The sequence below is a fragment of the Lampris incognitus genome, chromosome 6 (assembly GCF_029633865.1).
Source record: "Lampris incognitus isolate fLamInc1 chromosome 6, fLamInc1.hap2, whole genome shotgun sequence".
NCBI classification, from domain to species: Eukaryota; Metazoa; Chordata; class Actinopteri; order Lampriformes; family Lampridae; genus Lampris; species Lampris incognitus.
Genome location: NC_079216.1, coordinates 42064861 through 42088651, shown reverse-complemented (window position 1 = coordinate 42088651; position 23791 = coordinate 42064861). Strand labels below are relative to the sequence as shown.

General features: G+C 42.6%; 1 protein-coding gene across 1 annotated transcript; it reads left to right on the top strand.

Moving 5' to 3' along the window:
* Positions 1-840: 840 nt before the first annotated feature.
* On the top strand, positions 841-23162 carry agbl2 (AGBL carboxypeptidase 2). The gene is made up of 21 exons (XM_056282410.1): positions 841-1093; positions 1788-1895; positions 2063-2213; positions 2337-2592; positions 3995-4387; positions 5116-5258; positions 5842-6001; positions 18330-18456; positions 18544-18644; positions 18913-19025; positions 19153-19231; positions 19423-19512; positions 19630-19707; positions 19816-19932; positions 20309-20399; positions 20625-20774; positions 20950-20983; positions 21366-21601; positions 22062-22185; positions 22277-22384; positions 22892-23162. The coding sequence occupies exons 1-21, from the start codon at positions 841-843 to the stop codon at positions 23157-23159; spliced, it is 3180 nt and encodes a 1059-aa protein (XP_056138385.1). The 3' UTR covers positions 23160-23162.
* Positions 23163-23791: the final 629 nt, after the last annotated feature.

The following is a 23791-nucleotide window of genomic DNA, read 5'->3' as shown; positions in this document are numbered from 1 at the left end:
TTGAAGAAATTATTTTCTGGGTCGATATCCTTTTCCATATCCTGTGATTTGTGTTTGGAATATCTTTAATTATTTAAGTAGTTTTTAATTTCTCTTTTTTCATGTTCTCTAATCCTTGCTGTTAGCTGATCATCAATGTCTCCAGTTGTTGATCAAAGACTACTGTCTGGTTGTGTATAATGTTTTACTTTGCATGTTTTATTGATTGGTGTGTTGAGCTCTGTTGTGTTGTTAGTACTCACTGAAATTTTTTAAGATCCTTCTCATCTCTGATGACCAGCACTTTTGCCTCCTCTGGGGATCATTTTAGCTTTTTGAATATTTTGCAGCTTGCAGTCTATATATCTTGTACCTTTCCCTTTTTTTCTCTTTTTTTTTTAGATGTTGAGCTTTTCTGGCAATGTCTGCATTTCTTTCTGTCAGATGCTCGTTTAAGAAAACGTTTGTGTTTTTCAACAGTCTTCTTTGAGTAGTGCAACCTTGTGTTTTCATGTCTATTCTTACTGTTTTTCCTAGGGAGAGGGTGACACGCTTCAATGTTGTTGTTGTCTATTACAATTCCCTTGTCTCGCAAGAAAGAGGTCACCTGGTTCTCCATGGAGATCACTTCCTGTTCGCTGGGTACTCCGTCATATCAATCTGGTCTCAGTGTCATGGTGTACTGCCATTTAACCTCCAAACCACAGACAATACATACAATACAATTTAATCAACAAATCGTTTAAGCACTAGATAAAAATAACCACCGCTGAACATTTTCATCTCTAATCTCCTTATGGAAGGGTCATAAGCATGAAGGAACACATATTTTACAGTTTATTTACACTCTGTCTCTACAGAATGTTTCAAGCCACTGTACTGGTTTGTGACCTTAGAAAGCAGCAAAATGATGAATGTTCCCATTCAGTCTCCTTAAACATAGATAAGGCGCTGAGGACCAGACAGTTGGCGATAGACTTCGATGGCTGTCGGCCTGTATTCAGACTCAGGGAGCCTCTGGACCTATTTACCTTCCTTTCCACATCCTGCCCCTTCCAGGGTGTACGTTGGCCCATAGAGTGTGAGGTCATTAACGACGTTATCCATCACATAGGTATGCTGTTCTCCTAAGGTTGTTGACAAACCCAAAGAATGAAGAACTAACTGCCAAGAAACATCAAAGAGTGGCCACGGTGGCACAGTGGTTAGCACGGTTGCCTCACAGCAAGAAGGTCCTGGGTTCGAGCCCTGGGGTAGTCCAACCTTGGGGGTCGTCCTGGGTTGTCCTCTGTGTGGAGTTTGCATGTTCTCCCCGTGTCTGCATGGGTTTCCTGCAGGTGCTCCAGTTTCCTCCCATAGTCCAAAGACATGCAGGTCAGGTGAATTGGGCCATACTAAATTGTCCCTCGGTGTGAATGTGTGTGTGTGTGTGTGTGTGTGTGTGTGTGTGTGTGTGTGTGTGTGTGTGTGTGTGTGTGTGTGTGTGTGTGTGTGTGTGTGTGGGCCCTGTGATGGCCTGGTGGCCTGTCCAGGTTGTCTTCCCGCCTGCCGCCCAATGACTGCTGGGATAGGCTCCAGCATCCCCGCGACCCTGAGTAAGGATAAGCGGTTTGGATAATGAATTAATGAATGCAACATCAAAGATAGAGAACTCCCATGGTTCATGTATAATCCGAAATATATTAACTGACCTAGTGTCTTTATTTGCTATTTATGTGATGATAACTAGGCTTCCTAACATTGTTACACAGCACTGGATTTTTTTTGATCGTCGTCACATCTAAGTTACATACAATGTTGTGTTCTAGAGTGGAACCCACCAGAGCCAGAGCTGTTCTACAAGCCAATGGGACATGAGGAGGTACCCATGCCAGTTGGAGAGGATAAGGGGCATGTGGTATACTGCGATGACCTTGGTAACTTTATAATGAAAAAGGCTATACACTTTAGGTTATGGCTGTAGACTTTATTCATTGCCTTATTTTTTCTGATCTCAGATATTACCAACTGCTTGAAATCCTTCCTGGCATGAATTATGGAATCCCTGTTAACCTCTCTTCTGCATATCCCCTGGTCTTTTAAGCCACTAAGACTCCCTATTTCACCCGCTCTCGAATCGGCGGAAGCAGGGGGCCTGTTAAGAACGTTGCCTCCTGTGCCATACATCAGAGTCAAACTGCCCTAGACTTTGAGTCACGCTTTGAGAGTGGGAACCTTCAGAAAGCTGTACAAGTGTGAGTCTCCTGATTTGTTGTTTCAGATTTTCAATCTCTTAATTTTCATTCCAGATGGTTGCCATTACCCTGGCACAATGCCAGGTCAATCTCTCACCCAATTCTCTGTCCGCCAATACCCAGGGGTCTCTATGCCTACGAGCTAACCTTGCACACAGACATGTACACCAACAAACACACGCAGTGGTTTTACTTCAGGGTCAGGAACATGAAGGCTGGAGTGACCTACCACTTCATTATTGTCAACCTGATGAAGAGGAGCAGCCTGTATTCTCTGGGCATGAGGCCACTCCTGTACTCTGAGAGAGCCTCCAAAGAGAAAGGTGTTGGCTGGCACCGCATCGGCTCCAATATCAGATATCATCGGAATTATAATCAGGTGGGTGTAACTCATGCTTAGGCTAAATGGCCCACTAAAACAGCTCACCACACTAACCTAACAACATGACTCATCTTTCAGATGAGACGTTAAACCACGGTCCTGACTCACTGTGGTCATTAAAGACCCAATGGCATTTATTGCAAAGAGTAGAGGGCCCCCTGGTGTCCTGGCAAAATTCCCAAACTGGCTGTCTCCATCTGGCCACCTAGTCATCCCCCCGTGTAATTGGCTCAATGATTTCCTCCCTTTCAACCTCAAGCTGGTGTGTGGTGAGCGTTCTGGTGCAAAATGGCTGCTGTGCATCACCCAGGTGGGTGTTACACATTGGTGGTGGTTGAAGTGAGTTTCCCCCCCTCACTGTGAAGCGCTTTGTGCAGAAATGCACTATATATAAATGTAATCCATTATTATTATTATTATTCGAGTGTTGATTTTTTTTAAGAGTTAGTGCAGTTTAGGAATGTGACTTTAATGGCATTTGTAAACTTAAATGAGTGTCTCACTTCTCGTTTAAAACAGAACTATAAAACTGGTCAAGAGAGTCACTTTTGATCCTTCAAGTTTTAGTTAGCTAAGTGGCTACCAAACTATCATGGATAACAATTGTGCGCTAATTCAGGGTCCACTGACCAACTTGGATAATAATTTTTAGATGCACTTGGCCAAGCACATTTGATGAGAATAGCATAAAAATTGGGTCATCATATGGCTGGGAAAAGGAGTGCAGTAAGAGAGATAAAATTATCTCACTGATCAAAGTCAAACCGATCACCCTATGAAAACAATACTAAAATATGTTACATTGCTAGAATGACAAAATTATACTACAAAAAAAAAATCAAGTGAAATTTCAGGTTGGTTTGGTATCATATAAGTTAAGTTAAACTCACAAATAAACATACTGGTCCACACAGCAATGAAAGTGATGGGGGTGAGGAAGCATCCCTCCCTCCAAATGCTCTTTGATAAGACAATAGCTAAACAGGCTAGGAAAATGATCGCTGACCCCTCTCATGTCCTGTATTCAGAATATGAACTGCTGCCATCAGGTAGACACTACAGGGTTCCAATTAAAAACAGGAAACGATACCTGAACTGGTACAAAAACTCTTTCATCCCTCTCAGTGAACCTCCTAAACTCAGGCCATAAGGAGGATGTGAAATGAGGGGATATGATGCACATATTTGAATGCACTTTAGTTCTTCACTTTTATGTGCTGTGCACTTTATGTCTGTTACTGCACTATACTGTATGCATTTTTATGTGACAGCCTTTATGTTCAAGACAAATTTCCCACGGGACAAATGAAGTAATCTTGAATTAACATAGCTTTACTAATAAAACAGAATAAGATAATAAAAAAAGAAATGTCATCACCTCTCATCTTTTTCTCATCAGGATAAGAACAAAGACACAATCACTCTTTACTCTCTCAGCTGGACATGTCAGTTCCCATATGATGCAGACACCTGCTACCTGGCCCACTGTTACCCCTACACCTACTCTCACCTGCAGCGCTACCTTGTCCGTGTCACCTCCAGTCCATCAGTTGCACAATACTGTAAACTCAGGGTGCTGTGCCGCAGTCTTGCTGGAAATCCTTTGCCTGTGTTGACGATAACATCCCCAAGGGGTGGCAGGGTGGAGGGGAGACACAAAAAGGCAGTGGTGGTAACGGCCAGAGTGCACCCTGGGGAGACGAATGGTTCCTGGATGATGGAAGGATTTCTGGACTTTCTGCTTGGAGACTCAGATGATGCTCAGCTACTCAGGGATACTTTTGTTTTTAAGGTGATTTAGGAGAATCAAATAGCAAATCCAATGCCTAGCTCACTGTTGATATTACATAATTTATTCACTTTAATTTTAGCACATCTTAGTTGCTGAATAAAGGGGAAGGATATGTTGTTGGTGGCATGGTGGCACAGTGGTTAGCGCGGTCACCTCACAGCAAGAAGGTCCTGGGTTGGAGCCCCCGGGGTAGTCCAACCTTGGTGGGTCATCCAGGGTCGTCCTCTGTGTGGAGTTTGCATGTTCTCTCCGTGTCTGCGTGGGTTTCCTCTGGGGGCTCCGGTTTCCTCCCACAGTCCAAAGACATGTAAATTAGGTGAAGTGGCCATACTAAATTGTCCCTAGGTATGAATGTGTTTGTGTGTGTGTGTGTGTGTGTGTGTGTGTGTGTGTGTGTGTGTGTGTGTGTGTGTGTGTGTGTGTGTGTGTGTGTGTGTGTGTGTGTGTGTCTCGGCCCTGTGATGACCTGGTGGCCTGTCCAGGGTGTCTCCCCGCATGCCGCCCAATGACTGCTGGAATAGGCTCCAGCATCCTTGAGAGCAGGATAAGCGGCTTGGATAATGGATGAATGGATAATGGATGGATGGATGGATGGATATGTTGTTCACTAAATGAAGTATTTCTGTCCAATAGTCCTGATTTGGACAGAAACTCGTTGGATAAATCTTACCTGTTTTTAATAACTAACATGCCATCATGTTTTCTCTTTTCCTTCTTTCTTTATTTAGGTGGTGCCAATGTTGAACCCAGATGGTGTGGTGGTGGGGAATTATCGCTGCTCCCTGGCGGGTAGGGATCTTAATAGAAACTACAGGACCATGCTCAGGGATTCCTTTCCCTGTGTGTGGCACACCCGGAACATGGTGAAAAGGTGAGACACACACACACATATACACACTTGAAATATTATGAGAGGGAGTTTTGATAAAGTCCAAATGACCTGCATTTCGTACCGTGACTAGTCACAGAATGGAACCGTAGCACTGAGTAAAAATTTTTCCCAAAGCTTTTGTATTCAGACCAGGCAGGCCACTACATTGCAAGAGACACAGGCAGAGAGATTGTGCTGCTTGTCCTGCCTATATTCATTATTATAATAGTTGTATTATCTACAACTGTGTCATTATTATTACAGATTAAACTAGACTAACCCTAATGTTCTTTGAATCTACAAATGTGTTTCTGAACATGGGAAGAGAACTTTACAGTCATCTGTTTAAATGCGTTGGCAGCTTTGATTGCACTTAGCCCGAAAAGCACACAAAGTGTGTTTTATACACCTATTGTAATGAAAACCGCTGGAAAAATACTCAAAGCTTCAAATTATTCTTTATGTGTGCAACACCACTGCTGACCTGCTTGCTGGTGTAGCTGTTATGGTGCAGCGAAGTTTGTGCCTAGTCTGAAATGTTTGGCAAACACCCTCTAGGCCTGTTTTTCCACATTTCCTCCAGACTGATGGCTGAAAGGGACGTTGTTCTATACTGTGACTTCCATGGCCACAGCCGTAAAAACAACGTCTTCATGTATGGCTGTAACAACCGTGATGGTGCTTCACTTCAGCTTCACGAGAGAGTCTTCCCACTAATGATGAGCAAAAACACCAGTGACAAGGTAAAATTGTTCCATTTCTTTTTTATTTCTGCCATGCAGTAGCCTGAAGGGGATTACGTGTTTGGCCGTGCACACGTGTGCCTGTGTCTCTCTGTCCGCGGCTAATCTTGCAAACTATGGGACGTATCAGCCTTTTTGTGCACAGTTATGAGTGTATGAAGAACCTCTTGTGGTTACGGTGATTAAAAACTTTTGAAAAAACATTTATTCTCACTATCGCCGTGCCTTCTCCTCATTCACTCTCCATCTCGCTGACCAATGCTGCTCTTTTGCTGCCCACTCTGAGGCAACTGTGCGCATGCGCGACTCACATCTATGGTTGAGTCAGATCTGGCAGCATTAGTGTCAAAACCAAAACATTATGTATTTGGGTATGAATCTTGAAAGCAAATGAGAAGTCGATCTTATCTGGCATGCCAGCAAATCATTCACTGCTGATCTCAGCACAGGAGAACTGGATGAATTATTCAATAATAATTCGCCTTGCCGCCACACGAAGTGCCATAGTCTCCAATGTGAAAACACCGCTATAAAAACACAATTTCAAGATTAATCAGTTACAGCTGGAAATCATCTCAGTAGCTACAATAAAACATTTCCCATGGCTGAGCTATGTTTTCTTACCATTGTTTTATGAATGAAAGTCAATCAGCAGGGCAGCCATTCGCCTTGATTCGTTTTACATCATGAAAGCTGCGATGGTTAAATTTGAAGTCTTTTATTAAGGACTTTGAAATTATAATATCCTGATCTCTGTCATTTCATGTCAGACTTGGTTGTATTCGTGCGAGGGTCTGCCTAGGAGGCTGCGCATCCATAGACTGACTGGGACAATGTTTTTATTAGGTAGATTTTTTTTAGCTTGAGTGCTGCATATTAAAAACTTTTTTCCCCCATATTTCCTGTTCAATCGACTTGGGCGCTGTGCAAAAGTCTTATAATGGCAGGAAAAACTGGTTTTTCTGTGCGTGTATTTCCCTTCTCCTGGTAGGCAAAAAAGGGTTTGTCGCCAACTTTGAACACCGGAGAAGGGAAGATACATCTGATTTGCCTGGTGGAGAGCTGCACTGTACTGAGTGCACTCCTCTAGTTTATCAAAGATTTTTCTGACCTTTATATGTGTAGCCGGGTGGTAAATCTGTTTAATATGTTGATGATTTTCCACTTAAATGTAGTATAGTTTAACTGTTAATATATGTAATTGTTACACTGTCAAGCCATGTAAAATGTCATTTGATGTATTTAAATTGTGAAGCAGATTGTGAGTGTATTTTTATAGTTTTGGTTGTCATTGCATGTTTTGACCAGTAAGTGGCAGTGTTGCGGACTTTATTGTAACCTCGTGCAAGTTATCCAAGTGCATCTTGGGTACTCTTTCTGCAAGTTATCCAAGTGCATCTTGGGTATTCTTTCTTTTTTCTTGTGCGAACCACCTGAAGATTGCGGTGTGACGGTGCTCTGACTCCGTAGTAAACGCTACTGGAGTTGATGTTCGCTGATTTTGGGCGCGAGCCGTCGACCACTGTTCGCCATTGCAGGCATGACAAGGTAACTGACAGAGTGAGAAGTTGCGCAATCTTCAGGAAGTTCCACATGTCTTTGTTAAACCCTGTTTAACATACATAGTCCACTGCTGTATTTTGCACCGTATTTTGTATTTATTATTTTCCTTTTAAAATCTTTCCTGTTAAACTTGCCACATCTGTGAACATTTATGAGCTGTTTGCTCGAAAGACACAGGAATTTATGCACTCAGTAAAACGATCTGCATTCGAAGGTTCAAACAATAAAATTAAAGCTACAAGAACCCCGGAAGTAATTGTGTCCTGTGTGGTATCTAATTCCACGGGCTACATAATTTTGGTACCAGGAGTGGGGTGTAGCTAAAACATTTTTTTTTAATTGGCAACAGAGTGGCTTATTTTTACTTAAAAAAATAAAAAATACGGCAGTGGTGAAGATTGCTGGTGACGTCCGTTGGTGTTGAGTCTGAAGCCATCCTGCTGTAGAGGTGGTGACCAGCGAGAGACGACGTGAGGGGCTCTACGAGGTTCTGGTGCTTCCTGTTTCACACGACTCAGCCGTACCAGCGCAGAGGACTCCAGCGCTAACTTCAGCTACAAAGACCAAGATCCAGCAAGGCTCCAAGTTAAAGACTGTCCTTGTAGTATCCTTGAACCAGGTTTTGAACTAAATATCCTCATTTATATTGGACTGAGTAAAGATTAATATATCATTATGTCTAGTGATTCTGGTGATGAAGGGAGTTCACGTAATGATAATGGCCACACCTCAGGTGGCATAACGGGTATAGGTGAAGGTGCTACAGAAGAAATGCAGACCACCATGCAAGAGCTCGCCAGACTGCGAGATGAGCTCACCAGGTTAAATGGTGAAGCAAGGGCTCAGAGAGCAAGTGATAACAGTACACCCACACGTTCATACATCTACGTTCCAAGAGAACGCCAGATCCAAGCATTTAGTGGGGAGTGTGGTACAGACAGGAGATCTGTCGAAGAGTTTATTGAAGAGGTTGAAAAGGTTTTAAGATACAGAGAGCAAACAACAGAAGAACAATGTGACTATATACTATCTCTATTGCGTGGCCCTGCATTAGAAGAGGTGAGACTATGCATGAGGGGTCAGTCAGTGGGGCCCAGTGATTTATACTCTTACCTGAGCAATGCATTTGGGGAAAAGCGCAGTTCCACACAGCTTTTGCAGACCTTTTACAACCGTAACCAAACTGATGGAGAAGACCTCCGTGACTACTCCCATGCACTATCCCAGATTTTGAGCTCTGTAGTGAAACAGTCTACAGATGTAATACCTAATGAGAAAACTGTGCTCAGAGACCGGTTTATTGAGGGTTTAAGAGAAGCAGCACTCAGGCGTGAACTCAGGAAAATGGTTAGGGACAAACCAGAGAGCAGTCTTCTAGATGTGAGGAACGAGGCCCTCCTGTGGGAGATGGAGGACAGCAGGTCTCATCGTCCCAGGGTCATAAAGAGCAACCAAGTTACATCAGAGGTTCCAGAAACCCAGTGCTCTACTGTTAAAACAAACAATGACCAAGGTATTGCATTAAATGATGTTCGGAGAGCAGTAGCCCATCAGGAAAAACAGCTAGCAGAGTTAGGCAAAACACTCGCTGATCTAGCCTTTGCTGTAGGTGAACTGAGTAAGCGCAGCACTCAACAGACATTCCTAGAGACCAAGCCACGACCTAGACCCCAGCCAAAGTTCACACCAGATGGTCAGCCTATCTGTTTCAAGTGTAGAGGCATAGGTCACATTGCAAGAAAATGCCCACAGGCCAGAGGGGGTCAAGGGGACACAACACCTAGTTCTTCTGTAGTGCAGGAAAACTCGCACTCAGTTGTCATGAGCCACACAACTCGAGGGGAGGAAGCTGGCTCACCAAAAGAGACGCCAGACAGAAGCAGGATCTTAGAGCATGCAGTCAGAGAATGTAAAACTGTTGAGGTAAAACTACGAGGTGTTACAGTGTCCTGCTTACTTGACACTGTAGCCAGGTCAGTACAATTTCTGAGAGTTTTTTCAGGGAACACCTGTCAGTGAAAGGCGAAGACATTCACCCGGCATTTGAGTGGTTAAAGATCACTGCAGCTAATGGATTAGACATACCCTATATGGGCTATGTGGAGCTTGATGTAGAAGCCATGGGTCTGACTATCCCAGAGCGAGGTTTTCTGATAGTTAAAGATTCTGAACACTCTTCCTCTGTTCCAGGTCTAATAGGGATGAACATTGTCAAAAAATGCAGAGAGCTAGTACACACTGAGTTTGACACCACACTGCAGGAGAGGTTTGACTCAAACTGGAGAGAGGCTTTTAATCATCTTCATGCAGTACATGCAACAGACAGACTCTCTTTCGCTAGGGTAGCTGGTAAGGATGTAGTCCATATACCTGCTTCATCTGCTGCTACAGTTATGGCTAGGGGACTCAGGACCGTGAGTGAGGATGGTTCTTTTTTGTTGCTGGAGTCTGTGGGTGTCCCCGTTCCTGGAGGTTTGGTTGTTGTGCCTACTTTGGTTTCATCGGGCAATCACATTTTTCCAGTCCGAGTCATGAACATGTCTGATGAAGATATCTGTCTAGGGCTATGGACTAGGCTAGGGGTTTTGACTCAGGTAGACTGTGTGAAAAGTGATGAGCTTTGTGAGGTACAGTTCCAGAGAATCTCAGCAGACACTGAACAAGTGAGTATCAGTGAACACCCCGAAACACCGACAGATGCGCAGGAAATTCTCGGCAAGCTCAATTTTTGTGGTAGCCCAGAACAGCAAGCACAGCTGACTTTGTTACTGGAGAAGTACTCTTTTGTGTTTGCAACAGAAGATGAAGATCTAGGCCACACTGACAAAGTACAACATGAGATCCATCTGACAGATGACATACCTGTAACACAGCCATACAGACGAATCCCACCCACACAGTACAGTGAAGTCAGGGAACATATTGGCAAGCTGCTAAAAAAAGGGGTCATTCAAGAAAGCTCCAGTGCTTATGCTTCGCCCATAGTACTAGTGAGAAAGGCAGATGGTAGTCTGAGGCTATGTGTCGATTACAGGAAACTCAACTCAAAGACAAGACGTGATGCATTCCCGCTCCCGAGAATTGATGAGAGTTTTGATGCGCTGAGAGGGGCAAAGTTCTTTTCGACCATAGATCTGGCGAGCGGATACCACCAGGTAGCTACGCATGAGAGAGATCGGACTAAGACTGCATTTACTACACCATTTGGTCTGTATGAGTATGTGAGAATGCCTTTTGGTGTTTGTAACGGTCCAGCTACATTTCAGAGACTTATGCAAGTTACTATGAATGATCTCATTTTTCAGATACTCCTGGTCTACCTAGATGACATCTTGGTTTTTTCAGAGACATTTGAGCAGCATTTGGAGAGACTTGAGACTGTGTTTAAGAGACTGGCAGAGACGGGCCTTAAGGTGAAGTTGCAGAAGTGTGCTTTTCTACAACAGTCAGTTAAGTTTTTGGGTCATCAGGTGTCAGCAGAAGGTATAGGAACTGACCCCTCCAAGGTCTCTGCTGTTAAGAACTGGAAGGTCCCAACCACTGCCAAAGAGCTGCAGTCGTTCTTGGGTTTCTGTAGTTACTACAGGAGATTCATTCGAGGCTTCTCACAGATTGCCGGGCCACTGCATGACCTAGTCAACAAATGTTCAGGTGTGAAGAAAACAGAGAAAGTAGGTCACCAGTTTTGTAATATGCGGACACCAGAGTGTGACTCTTCCTTTGAGCAGTTAAAGGAAGAACTTACCTCTGCTCCCATTTTGGGTTTTGCCGACTTCACACAACCATTCGTAGTTGAGACAGATGCTAGTCAGCATGGATTAGGCGCTGTATTGTGTCAGCAGCAAGGTGATACCAGACGTGTCATAGCATATGCTAGCCGCAGACTACGCCAGGCTGAGAAGAATGACCGTAATTATAGTAGCATGAAGTTGGAGTTGCTTGCCTTAAAATGGGCAGTTGCTGAAAAATTCAAGGGTTACTTGCTTGGTTCAAAGTTTGTTGTCCTGACTGATAACAATCCCCTCTGCCACCTCAAGACAGCCAAGTTAGGTGCTATAGAGCAGAGGTGGGTAGCGCAACTGTCTGTTTTTGATTTTGAGGTTAAGTACCGTCCTGGTTGCAGTAATGCCGCCGCAGATGCTCTCTCTAGGCAGGAGTTTGCAGGGGAGCCTGAAACAGACCCTGACTCGGATTTTGACAACTGTATCGCTGTGTGTAACCTGATTGAGCGAGGAGCAGTTCTGGATCCTGGTCTTGTCTCTAGAGGTCTGCGAGTGTTACAAAGTGAGACAGATCCGTGCTGGGGAGTCGAGGTCTGGTGAGACAGGTACTAAACAGGGCAACACCCCCACACTGCCAGGTTATACCAGAGAGGAGCTGGTAGGTTTTCAGGCCGGTGACCGCACCCTAAAAGAGTTTAGGGCATTTTGGGATCGGGGGAGGAGGCCATGTCCCAGAGAGAGAGCAGCCCCGTCTAGTCAAGTGAAAAGATTGTTGAAACAATGGAGATGCATACAACAACGAGAAGGGTTGTTGTACAGGGTTATCACAGACCCACGTCATGGAGAAGTGTGGCAGTTACTCGTGCCTAGTTGTTTGACGGACCAAGTTCTAGAAAATGTACATAACAACATGGGACATCAGGGCATAGAGCGCACTGTAAACTTGCTAAGAGGGAGGTGTTTTTGGGTAGGGCTATGTGAGGATGTTGAAAGCTGGGTTAAAAACTGCGAGTGGTGCATTTTGACCAAGATGCCTCAGCCAAAAATCCATGCTCCAGTTCAGGCATTCCTGGCCTCCCGACCTCTAGAAGTGGTTGCTGTTGATTTTACAGTGTTGGAGGCAGCTTCAGATGGCCGTGAAAATGTCCTTGTTGTGACCGATGTGTTTACAAAGTTCACACAAGCGTATGCTACCAAAGACCAGAAGGCTGACACTACAGCTAAAGTTTTGCTCAGGGAGTGGCTCATGAAATATGGGGTCCCAGAGAGACTGCACTCAGACCAAGGTCGAAATTTCGAGAGTGAAATTATAGCAGAGCTGTGCAAACTCTATGGGGTTAAAAAGACACGGACAACTCCCTACAGGCCACAGGGAAACGGTCAGTGTGAAAGATACAATCGCACACTCCATGACTTGTTAAGGACACTCCCACCAGAGAAAAAAAAGCGTTGGCCAGAGCATCTGTCTGAAGTAGTATATGCCTATAATGTCACTCCTCATTCCACCACAGGGTACTCGCCTTATTATTTGCTTTTCGGGGTACAGCCACATCTCCCAGTAGATGCTTTATTAGGGCGTGAGTGTGTGTCAGACAGGAAACAGGATTGGTTGTCTGTTCATCAGGAGAGACTCAGACAGGCACACGAGAGAGCCAGAGAGTACTCAGAGCAGAAGGCAGCTGAGAGGATCTCACTGCAAAATGAGGTGTATTGTCCTCCTGTGGACATTGGTCAGTTGGTTTTCCTACGTCACAGACCCCCAGGTAGACATGAGATTCAGGACACATGGACCTCAACAGTCTACAAGGTAGTTGACATCCAGGGTACCACACACACCGTTGAACCTTTTGAGAGAGGTCCCATTAAAAGAGTTCATAGGTCAGAGTTGCGACCTTGTGCAAAACTAGTTCCCAAACCCAGAACTAGAACTAGGTTACAGACCACTACACAGCCTGTAGCTGAGGATGAGCCTGAGTCACCTGAGGCTGATTTTGTTATTGTTGAGGAAGTCATCCCTCGCCGGCTTGTGCAAGTATCTAACCTGCCTCTTGCAGCAGAAAGTGTTAGTTTACATGTGACAGCACCCACAGATGAGAGTGACGGTGAAGGACCTGAGGAAGGTTATTCAGATATGAGAAATTGTGGCACAGAAACAGAATGTGTTAATGATGTGCATCCAGACGTTAGCGACAGTGACTTGCCCATTATTGAAAACAGGGACAGGCCCGCACTAACAGATGATGCTGGTGGAGCAGGACGTAGAACCTATGCACCTAAACCTGCCATTAGGAAAAGCAAGCGGGAAATGGCTGGATCTCATTCAAACCCATTTCATCTGCCAAAGTCAGCCTGTAATGCAGTCTCAGTCAGCACAGACATGGTCTCTAAGGTTTTGACAAGCCTGGGTGCTGCTCTCTTTTAAAAGGCCTTGCAGGGAGTATTTGAGTCAGTTCATGTTTCATAGTCACCGAGGACGTTGACTATATTTGCAGGGGAGTATGTAGCCGGGTGGTAAATCTGTTAAATATGTTAAATGATTTTCCACTTAAATGTAGTATAGTTTAACTGTTAATATATGTAATTGTTACACTGTCAAGCCATGTAAAATGTCATTTGATGTATTTAAATTGTGAAGCAGATTGTGAGTGTATTTTTATAGTTTTGGTTGTCATTGCATGTTTTGACCAGTAAGTGGCAGTGTTGCGGACTTTATTGTAACCTCGTGCAAGTTATCCAAGTGCATCTTGGGTACTCTTTCTGCAAGTTATCCAAGTGCATCTTGGGTATTCTTTCTTTTTTCTTGTGCGAACCACCTGAAGATTGCGGTGTGACGGTGCTCTGACTCCGTAGTAAACGCTACTGGAGTTGATGTTCGCTGATTTTGGGCGCGAGCCGTCGACCACTGTTCGCCATTGCAGGCATGACAAGGTAACTGACAGAGTGAGAAGTTGCGCAATCTTCAGGAAGTTCCACATGTCTTTGTTAAACCCTGTTTAACATACATAGTCCACTGCCGTATTTTGCACCGTATTTTGTATTTTTGTATTTATTATTTTCCTTTTAAAATCTTTTCTGTTAAACTTGCCACATCTGTGAACATTTATGAGCTGTTTGCTCGAAAGACACAGGAATTTATGCACTCAGTAAAACGATCTGCATTCAAAGGTTCAAACAATAAAATTAAAGCTACAAGAACCCCGGAAGTAATTGTGTCCTGTGTGGTATTTAATTCCACGGGCTACATATGTATAACTTAGGAGTCTTCAAAAACACAATACTTGAAGAATAAGTGTTGTTAGGCAGTATTTATTTTGTAGTCTTTCTTAGCAGTTTATCATTTAAGCAGCAAACATTAATTTCATGGTCAAACCCATATACGGAAATAACTTTTGTTGACCTTAGTGTATTTAGTTACTCAGTCTAGTTGACACTGGTTTTGGAATCTCGAATTATGTTTGGAGTTCATTCAGCCAAGATTCATTAATATCTTCAAAACGATTCAACTAAAAAGTTTCACTGAAAAGTATATAAACATTTTACATACTTGTGGTTTGCAGGTTTGATACAGCTGTTTGTGAACATCATGGGACAAACTGCAATATCAGTTGTGATATTGTAGAAATAAAAAATGAATTTCTATTCCGTCCTTTGGATGAGACCTTAAACTGAGGTCCTGACTCACTGTGGTCATTAACGATCCCAAGGCACTTATCACAAAGAGTAGCGGGGTTCCCTGGTGCCCTGGCAAAATTCTCAACCTGGCTCTCTCCATCTGGCTACCTAATCCCCCCCCCCCCCCATGTAATTGGCTCAGTCATTCCTCCCTCTCCTCAAGCTGATGTGTGGTGAGCGTTCGGGTGCAAAATGGCTGCTGTGCATCATCACCCAGGTGGATGCTATACATTAGTGGTGGTTGGATTGAGTTACACTCTTTAATGTGAAGCGCTTTGGGTGTCTAGAAAAGTGCTATATAAATGTAATTATTATTATTATTATTATTATTGAATACTTATTGCACACCACACATCAAGGAAAAGGAGGATTGCTGCTTGAATACTGAAAGGTGGGTCATAGTTGTTTGGGTCTTACAACACACTGATTTGAGACCTTTGGTGTCTTACAGATGATTTTTTTTGTATTTTATCTTTATTAGATAGTGGAGAGGTAAAGAGGAAATGAGGGGGAGGGAGAGAGGGTTATGACATGCAATATAAGTCGCCGGTTGGAGTTGAACCGGAGACCTTGTGACCATGTGGTATGCACTGTAACCTTTTGGCTACAGAGGTGCCCCCACCTTTGGTGTCTTAGTGCTGGCAGCTGTGTGCGATATTTATCAAGCAACAAATAAGTGAAAAAATGGGCAGCTTCCTGCTTAGAGACAGCTTTTCAGACTACTTAAAAAGTCAAGTCTAATTTATTTGTGTAGCCTAACTCAAAGTTACAGTCACAGATGGCTTTATATTCACACAGTGGAAAAACAGGCGGATACAGTAAATGACAAATAGCGAAAATATCCTTAGAACCTCAACTGGATGAGGAAACTTTCACAGAAAAACATTTCTAGGAAGAAAAAAAAACCTTAGCAAAAGTAGAATGACATTGTCCCATCTACTGTCTGTTCTTCTTAAACATGGTCTACCAAGAAAAACAGTTCTGTTTGGTTTTCATTTATTAATACTCACAAGTTTGGTAATAGATGAATCATTTCAGACATTTACTAAGAAAAACGAATACCAAACATTTGCTGGTTACTACTTCACAGCAGCTGCTTTGTGAAGTTGCAACTTCACAAAGCTGTGATTTGCTTGCTTTTTTTCTTCTTCTGGTTTATGTAGTTATAAAATGAACTAGAAGAACCCCGCTAGAATGTAGCGGTTTGGTTATCCACCCGTCTAAATCTCCCTCCTCTTCATCCTGCCAGCTAACTGCCTTCCCCCTGTCCCTAACCCCCCCACTCCAACTCCCTCCCCCCAAATGCTCAGAATCATCTGAAATGCAGAGAAGTGGTTTACCCCCCACTCCAACTCCCTCCCCCCAAATGCTCAGAATCATCTGAAATGCCGAGAAAAGTGTTTTTTAGCCATTTTTAGAAAAATGCATATTTTGCATATTTATGCATAATTTAAAGTTTCTGGGATTTTTCCCTTACTCTCTGAGACAATACCTACCACCTCCAAAAAGAATTAGGATCATAAATGCTTTAGTTTTCGGTCCCGCTATCTACACTAACTAACTAACACACACACTAACACCACACACACACACATTACGAAAATATATGGGTGAAGAAGAACCCCGCTACAATGTAGCGGTTTGGTTATCCACCCGTTTAAATCTCCCTCCTCTTCATCCTGCCAGCTAACCGCCTTCCCCTGCCCCTAAACCCCCACCACCACTCCAACTCCCTCCCCCCAAATGCTCAGAATCATCTGAAATGCCGAGAAAAGTGGTTTTTAGCCATTTTTAGAAAATGCATATTTTGCATAATTATGCATAATTATTATAATTATATTTTAATGTTCTGCTATTTTTCTGGTCCTCTCTGGAACAATACCTACCACCTCCAAAAAAAATTAGGATCATAAGTGCATTTTTGCAAAAATGCATATATTTTGCATAATGCCAAAACATAGTTGAGTCCCAGAATTTTTATTTTATATAGGTGAAAAAAATCAAAGATGCTCAGAATCATCTGAAATGCCGAGAAAAGTGGTTTTTAGCCATTTTTAGAAAAATGCATATTTTGCATATTTATGCATAATTTGAATTTTCTGGGATTTTTCCCTTACTCTCTGAGACAATACCTACCACCTCCAAAAAGAATTAGGATCATAAATGCTTTAGTTTTTGGTCCCGCTATCTACACTAACTAACACACACACACACTAACACCACACACACACACACATTACTAAAATATATGAGTAGATAGGGCTTTTTTTTGTCTGAAGGACTAAGCAGACAATTTTGACACGTCGTGGCAATTATTTAATTCCACTCTGACATTAAATGAGGAGTGAGACAAAAATCTCTTACAGTATTGTCACACAATTTTAATATATGTTCAATGAACAGATGCACTCCAGCCCAGACGCTTGAATGCGACCCGATCAATACAGTATAGTCTCTCTTATAGGGCAGTTGCCTGTTCTTCCCCTCTTTATCTCATATCTTCCAGCTCTCATCCCACCAAGGCAATTTCTCCAATTAGTGTGTACAGACTTGCTATTCAGTCAGTCTCCCATACATTCCTCTGCTATCAACCAACAGTTAACAATAGGCCTTTATTTGTGCACCTGGAGAAGACACCTTATAAGACTATCTTTGTCCTGTTACACATGGACTTTAAGCATCTGTCTAAGCAATGTAAAATAAAGTTAAATATGGTATAGGTCACACATGGTGAAAGATTAAAAGTAAGCAAACATCAAATATGAATTGCTCTCACACGCATCACTTTGGGCTCTGGGAACTTATGATGGGCATTTTTGACACGTTATGGACTAAATGATTATCATTTCATAGAAAAAATAGCCAAATGACTACTACTACTACTACTACCACTACTACTACTACTACTACTTTCGGCTGCTCCAAGTAGGGGTCGCCACAGCGGATCACCGGTTTCCATTTCTCCCTGTCTTCTGCATCTTCCTCCGTCACACCAGCCACCTGCATGCACTCCCTCACCACATCCATAAACCTCTTCTTTGGCCTTCCTCTTTTCATTTTCCCTGACAGCTCCATATCCAGCATCCTTCTCCCAATATACCCAGCATCTCGCCTCCATACGTCCAAGCCATCTCAATCTTGCCTCTCTTGCTTTGTCTCCAAGCCATCCAACCTGAGCTGTCCCTCTAATGTAATCGTTCCTAATCCTGTCCTTCTTCATCACTCCCAATGAAAAGCTTACCATCTTCAACTCTGCCACCTCCAGCGCCAGTTTCAGTATCGTAGCCAAATGACTACGATAATGAAAATAATCATTAGGTTGCAACCCTAATCAAATCTGTTGAAAATGATTAATATATGCTTCCCCTCAGTTCTCATTCAGAAGCTGTAAGTTCCGTGTGCAGAAGAGCAAAGAAGGCACAGGACGAATTGTCATGTGGAGGCTGGGCATCAGAAACAGCTACACAATGGAATCCAGCTTTGGAGGCTCCACTCTGGGTAAGGTTATCCTTTTCTTTTCTTTTTTTATAAATATGTGTCATCCATCTTCACTTTTTTTTAATATCCTTAAGTTATGGATCCCAGGTATGAGAAGGGGATCTCATTTCACCACACGTGACCTTAAATCCCTGGGCTACTACTTCTGTGACACCCTGCTGGACTACTGTGACCCTGATCCAACCAAGGTGACTCATAAAAATAGTCTATCCAACTGTGTCTGGGTGCTGGTGAAAGTTATGTAGGAATATGGATTGAACATCAAAGTATTTGTTCTATTGTTATTAGCGTAACCTTATCGAGGAAATGGAAAACATGGACACGTAATCTTCAAAATATATTCTATTAAATTATAACTTGAATTGACAGCACCTACATTTACTTTTGATCAGTGGGTGCTGTGTGTTTTGTGCCATTGTTATTGTGTGTTTTATATTGTGTGTCTGTGTGTGCCAGACCACTTACTGTCTGACTGAGCTGGCAGTAATGTTGAGAGAAGAGGTCAAACAGAGGCTAGGCAAAGAGTTGGGGAATGACTGCAATATCCCTGTTTCTGACCTGGAGTCGAGGTAATAATAGAAATATTATATCTTTTGCCAAGACTCACACAAATGTAAGTTCACTGAGATGGGCTTTCACAACTATTTCAAAGTTCCCTTCTGCCAGAATGTGAACATTTCTTTCCTGTCTTCGCAGCACCAGTGGTTCAAACAGCACAGATTCTGATGGACTGCCAACACATTTACTACACCAAGCACACACCGTTCATACACAGGTATGGATAGAGGCATGCACTCAAATGGTAACAGCTTTTTCTTACGTCAGCAGTATGCTATGTAACTGAGATACCCCCATTTGGATCAAATGATCCCTGAGAACTTTGAAATACAGAGAAGTGTTTCTTTTTTTCAGTTCATAATGCCTTCAAATGTAAATCTCCCATGATGCCACTGTTCCCCTCCGCAGCAAATTCCAGTCAAGAAGAAGCACCTGAGAACTTGTAAGGACAGGAACAGACTGCGACAGATGAGAGCTGAGGAAAACACACAGCCTAAGGTCCTTCACAGCAACATCAAACATATTGCAAGGGACAAAGACCCTCAAATTCAGCCAGCACACTCTAAAGCCAGTACCTAACAATAACTCAGAGTGACCAGTGAATGTTCTTTACAGGAACCCAACCTAGTCAGTGAGGACATGGTAAAAGTGAGGATCCAGGAGAAGACTTTGGTGAGAAATAGGAGAATGCAGGTATGAAGTATAGTAAGAGTGTGTGAATTAAAGAGACTGAGAAATAAACAGCTAGAGACAAAACAGTGAGAACATGTCAGAAACATTCCTCTTTGTATTTCCTACAAGGGGCCATTTGCTGTGAAAGTGGACAGTCTGATACGGAAACCTGTAATTCCTCATCCACCCACTCACCCTGGAGGCATTGTTCATGTGACTCTGGGGCAGGATGGCGAGCCTGTCAAAGTAGTGACAACTTTTGCTTGGCTGTTATTTTCAATTTTTCTTCTTTTCCTATTCGGTTGAGCTGTTTAAATGTTCCCACAATACATCCTTTCTGTCGCTACCTTGTTTTTTTAAAGATAGTTTTAGTATTTACATTTTATTGGAAAGCAGTAAAAATGTGCAGATGAAACCCAACTTAAGCCATATTAAAAGTCATTTTTTCAGTGGAATGAATTAGAAATGTGTTTCGTTTTTTTTCTCCTCAAAATGGAGAGGAACGATCCATCTTAACAGCAACATGAAAAGGCTAACTATTGGTATACTTGATATCAAAGGATCGAAATTTTCCTGTTAGAATGTGGGTTTGATTAAATTTTATTTAATTTTTCCGTTTTAGAATGAATGCCTGGAAGCTATGAGGACTTCATACATGGATCACAGCGCCAAAGCATATCCACATCTCAGCACATCCATAACTAAGCAATCATGTAAGGGGAAGTCTTTCTAAAATCTTCACCTCTCCAGTGTTCCCAGTGCCACTGCTATCATCAACTTCTATCCTCATAATAGCCAGGGACAAAATACAATGTTACAGTACAATTACCATGCAACTTAGACAGTCTGCCGAGCAAGTGCAGTTTTATTAAACAACTTTGACATGAGGACAGGTCTTGTCTTTTGATAAATGGTATGTTTACCTTTGGCCCTCACAGATGAACCAGAAGTGGGGAAGGCTCCTAAATGTTCAACTAAGCTACTCCATCTAAGTGCCCTTCTCCCACCTCAGCCAAATGCCACAGAGCTTTCCCAGCCAGAGCTTCGACAGACAGGACTGTCCTTGATTTCTCATAGAATCTGGAGAGGTGGGCCTGAGTGCAGTTCTACAGAGAAATCACAAAATTCATTAATTTACAAATTGAAAGCTTTGATTATTTTCAAATCATTCTAGATCATTTTTTAACTTGGATCATTTTTTATCTAAGTTCAAATATCTCCTATACTGTGGCTTTCCTTAAGCAAAACTCACCTCCCTTTCAGGTAGGCCACCAGCTTCACTTTCAGCTGCTTACAGGTAAATGTCATAGTAAAATATCCATGTTGACAGACGCTGCAAAGCTACACAAGGCTGAATTATTTGTATGAAGTTTTTAGTATTTTCTGGGCAATTTTTCGTATGTTTAAAATAATTTGGGTTATTTTCAGTCTGGGCCCATTCCAAAACCATTTCCAGAATCTGTTGCAGTTAGGGGACAACATTGATTTGGATATTTGTATCATGACCTGTGACCAGTTGTGCTGCAACTGCAATTATGTTTTTTATTCATTTCAGAAGAGCTGGGTAATGAGATCATAAAATGTAAAATGGATTTTTATTGTATTCAAAAATTTTCAGCTGTTCGGGAACACTTAAGCTCATTGACTGTAAAGGAAACACTGTGTTTCATATGTGCCAGGTCCCTTTCAGGCACACTGTTCAAGGCAGCTCCCGAAATGTTTCAATTAAGGGGCTTGGAACCCTGCATGTTGTCAAACTTGCACCCTGCCAAGTCCAGCACCCATCAGCCCTGCATAGACAGAAATGCTACACAGGGGTCAATACACTTCTTTGTGAGCGAGGGATCACCGTCCATCTTGAGCACAGACACTATCAAACACAAACAGCTGGACCAGGAAATGGATGTTATAACAGGTGACTATGCACTATTTCCCCACGGGGATTAATAAAGTATATCTCTAACAAAAAAGGGCAGCATGGTGGCCCAATGGTTAGCACTGTTGCCTCACAGCAAGAAGGTTCTGGGTTCGATACCCAGGCCCTTCCTGTGTGGAGTTTGCATGTTCTCCCTGTGTCTGCGTGGGTTTCCAGCGGGTGCTGCGGTTTCCTCCCACCATCAAAGATATGTATGTTAGGGTTAATACTCCTGCCTGTGTTCCTGACCAAGGCAATAGGAGGGAAGAAGTGGAGTTGGTCCCCAGGAGCTGAACTGTGGCTGCCCACTGCTCCTAGCTACACAGCTAGGATGGGTTAAATGCAGAGAATGGATTTCCCCCATGGGGATTAATAATGTATATCTCTACACCACAATTCCTTACATGGAATATGTCCCTGGAGTTTTTATTTGAGTTTTCAACTGGCTTGCCTTTATCAGATTGGTTGCCACTTAAAGAGCAGGAGCAGAAAGAACCAGCATCCGAGAACCCACTCAGCAAAAGTGACTCATTTGGCAATGCGATCTTGCGTGGATGGAGGATCACAGACTATAGAGGACAAAGGTTTATGTCACTATTATCACTGTTTCACTGTGAGCACTGTTTAGTTTTTCATCCATTGTTCTGTCTGGCACTTATAAATCCACTCTTCCAGTTTTCTAGATGACAGATTTAGATGCAAGATGAAGAAACAACGGGATCAAACAGTCACAGAAGAGTCTGGGGATTCTTGGACAGTCAGGCATGCAAGTTATAGCCAAAGGTATGAAAGCTGCAGAATGTGTTACATGTAGAGCCCAAGTTTGCATTTTTTTCCTGAAATGGCTTAAAATAACATTACAGTAACATAACAATAAAAATAACATGGGTTTCCTCCGGGCGCTTCGGTTTCCTCCCATGTAGGTCAGGTGAATCGGACTTAAATTGTCCCTAGGTGTGAATGTGTCTGCTCTGTGACAGACTGGCGGCCTGTCCAGGGTGTTTTCCCTGCCTTCCGCCCAATGACTGCTGGGATAGGCTTCAGCCCCCCGCGACCCTGATTAGGATAAGCGGCTTGGAAAATGGATGGATGGATGGATGGCTTAAAATATCAAGGCTTAATTAAGCCTGTTGAAAAGTCTGATTCTAAAATCTTTTAATAAAAGTTGTCTTGGATGGATTTCAATAAGATTAATTTGACAAGGATTAATCGGGTTACTTTCATTGCTTTGCCACTTTTTACATGGTCTTTTGTGTAATGGTCTTCGACATGCTTCTTCTGTTTCCCTAGTCTGTCCAAGGAGACCTTACTAGAACAGGAGAAAAAAGAAGAGATTATTTTCCCCCAAGTGTCTCGGACACCCAGCCTCTTTCAGATGGGACTGCCATCTTTCCAGTCTGAAACTTTGCATTGGTCCCAGAGGCCCAATGTATTAAAGGGCAACAAGGCCTCTTGCAGGAGAAAAGAAAACCAAGGAAGAATGGGTTCAGAGAGGGGACTGGTTAAAAGACCACCAACATCTGCCCCGTCACAGGATACCTCATCCTTAGAACTGTAATTCCATTTACAGGTATACATAGTCTCAGGTTTTCTGGCTTATAGTACAAACATTAGTTCATGGATGGAAAACAGCATTTTTACACACTGTGCTTCTGCTAGGGCTTCGTCAGCCTAAATACAGAATAGATGGTGTAGGAAAAAAATCACTGTGATGATGGAACATTATTTTACAGTATCTTTTATTCATATAAATTAATGGAAGTTGTGTTGTACTTTGCACTGATTGTGTGATTTCTAATTTTATAAATTTATTGTTTCTAAGGTAAAACTGACAAAGTATCATGTTTGATGTTTTTTGGAGCGTTAATATCGGCAAGGACAAGGTTTACTATCAAACCAACCTATTTCATTTGTCTAAACATAAATGCAGTGGGTCTCAGATAATACTTAAACCAATGAGATGAAAAGATTTTAATGAAGTACATCTGCCTTCAACAAATGTCACTCAAGCAACTTGTCATGTTCATTTCATTTATTCATATCACCATATCCCACCTACAAATGTATTGTACAAAAATGAGAGACATACAAAAATAAACATATGAAAACATTTTAACTCTTGTCTTGATGCATGCTCAATAATCAGGTAAGAAAATCAAAGAAGGTTGAATAAGTTCATCTGGATAAAAC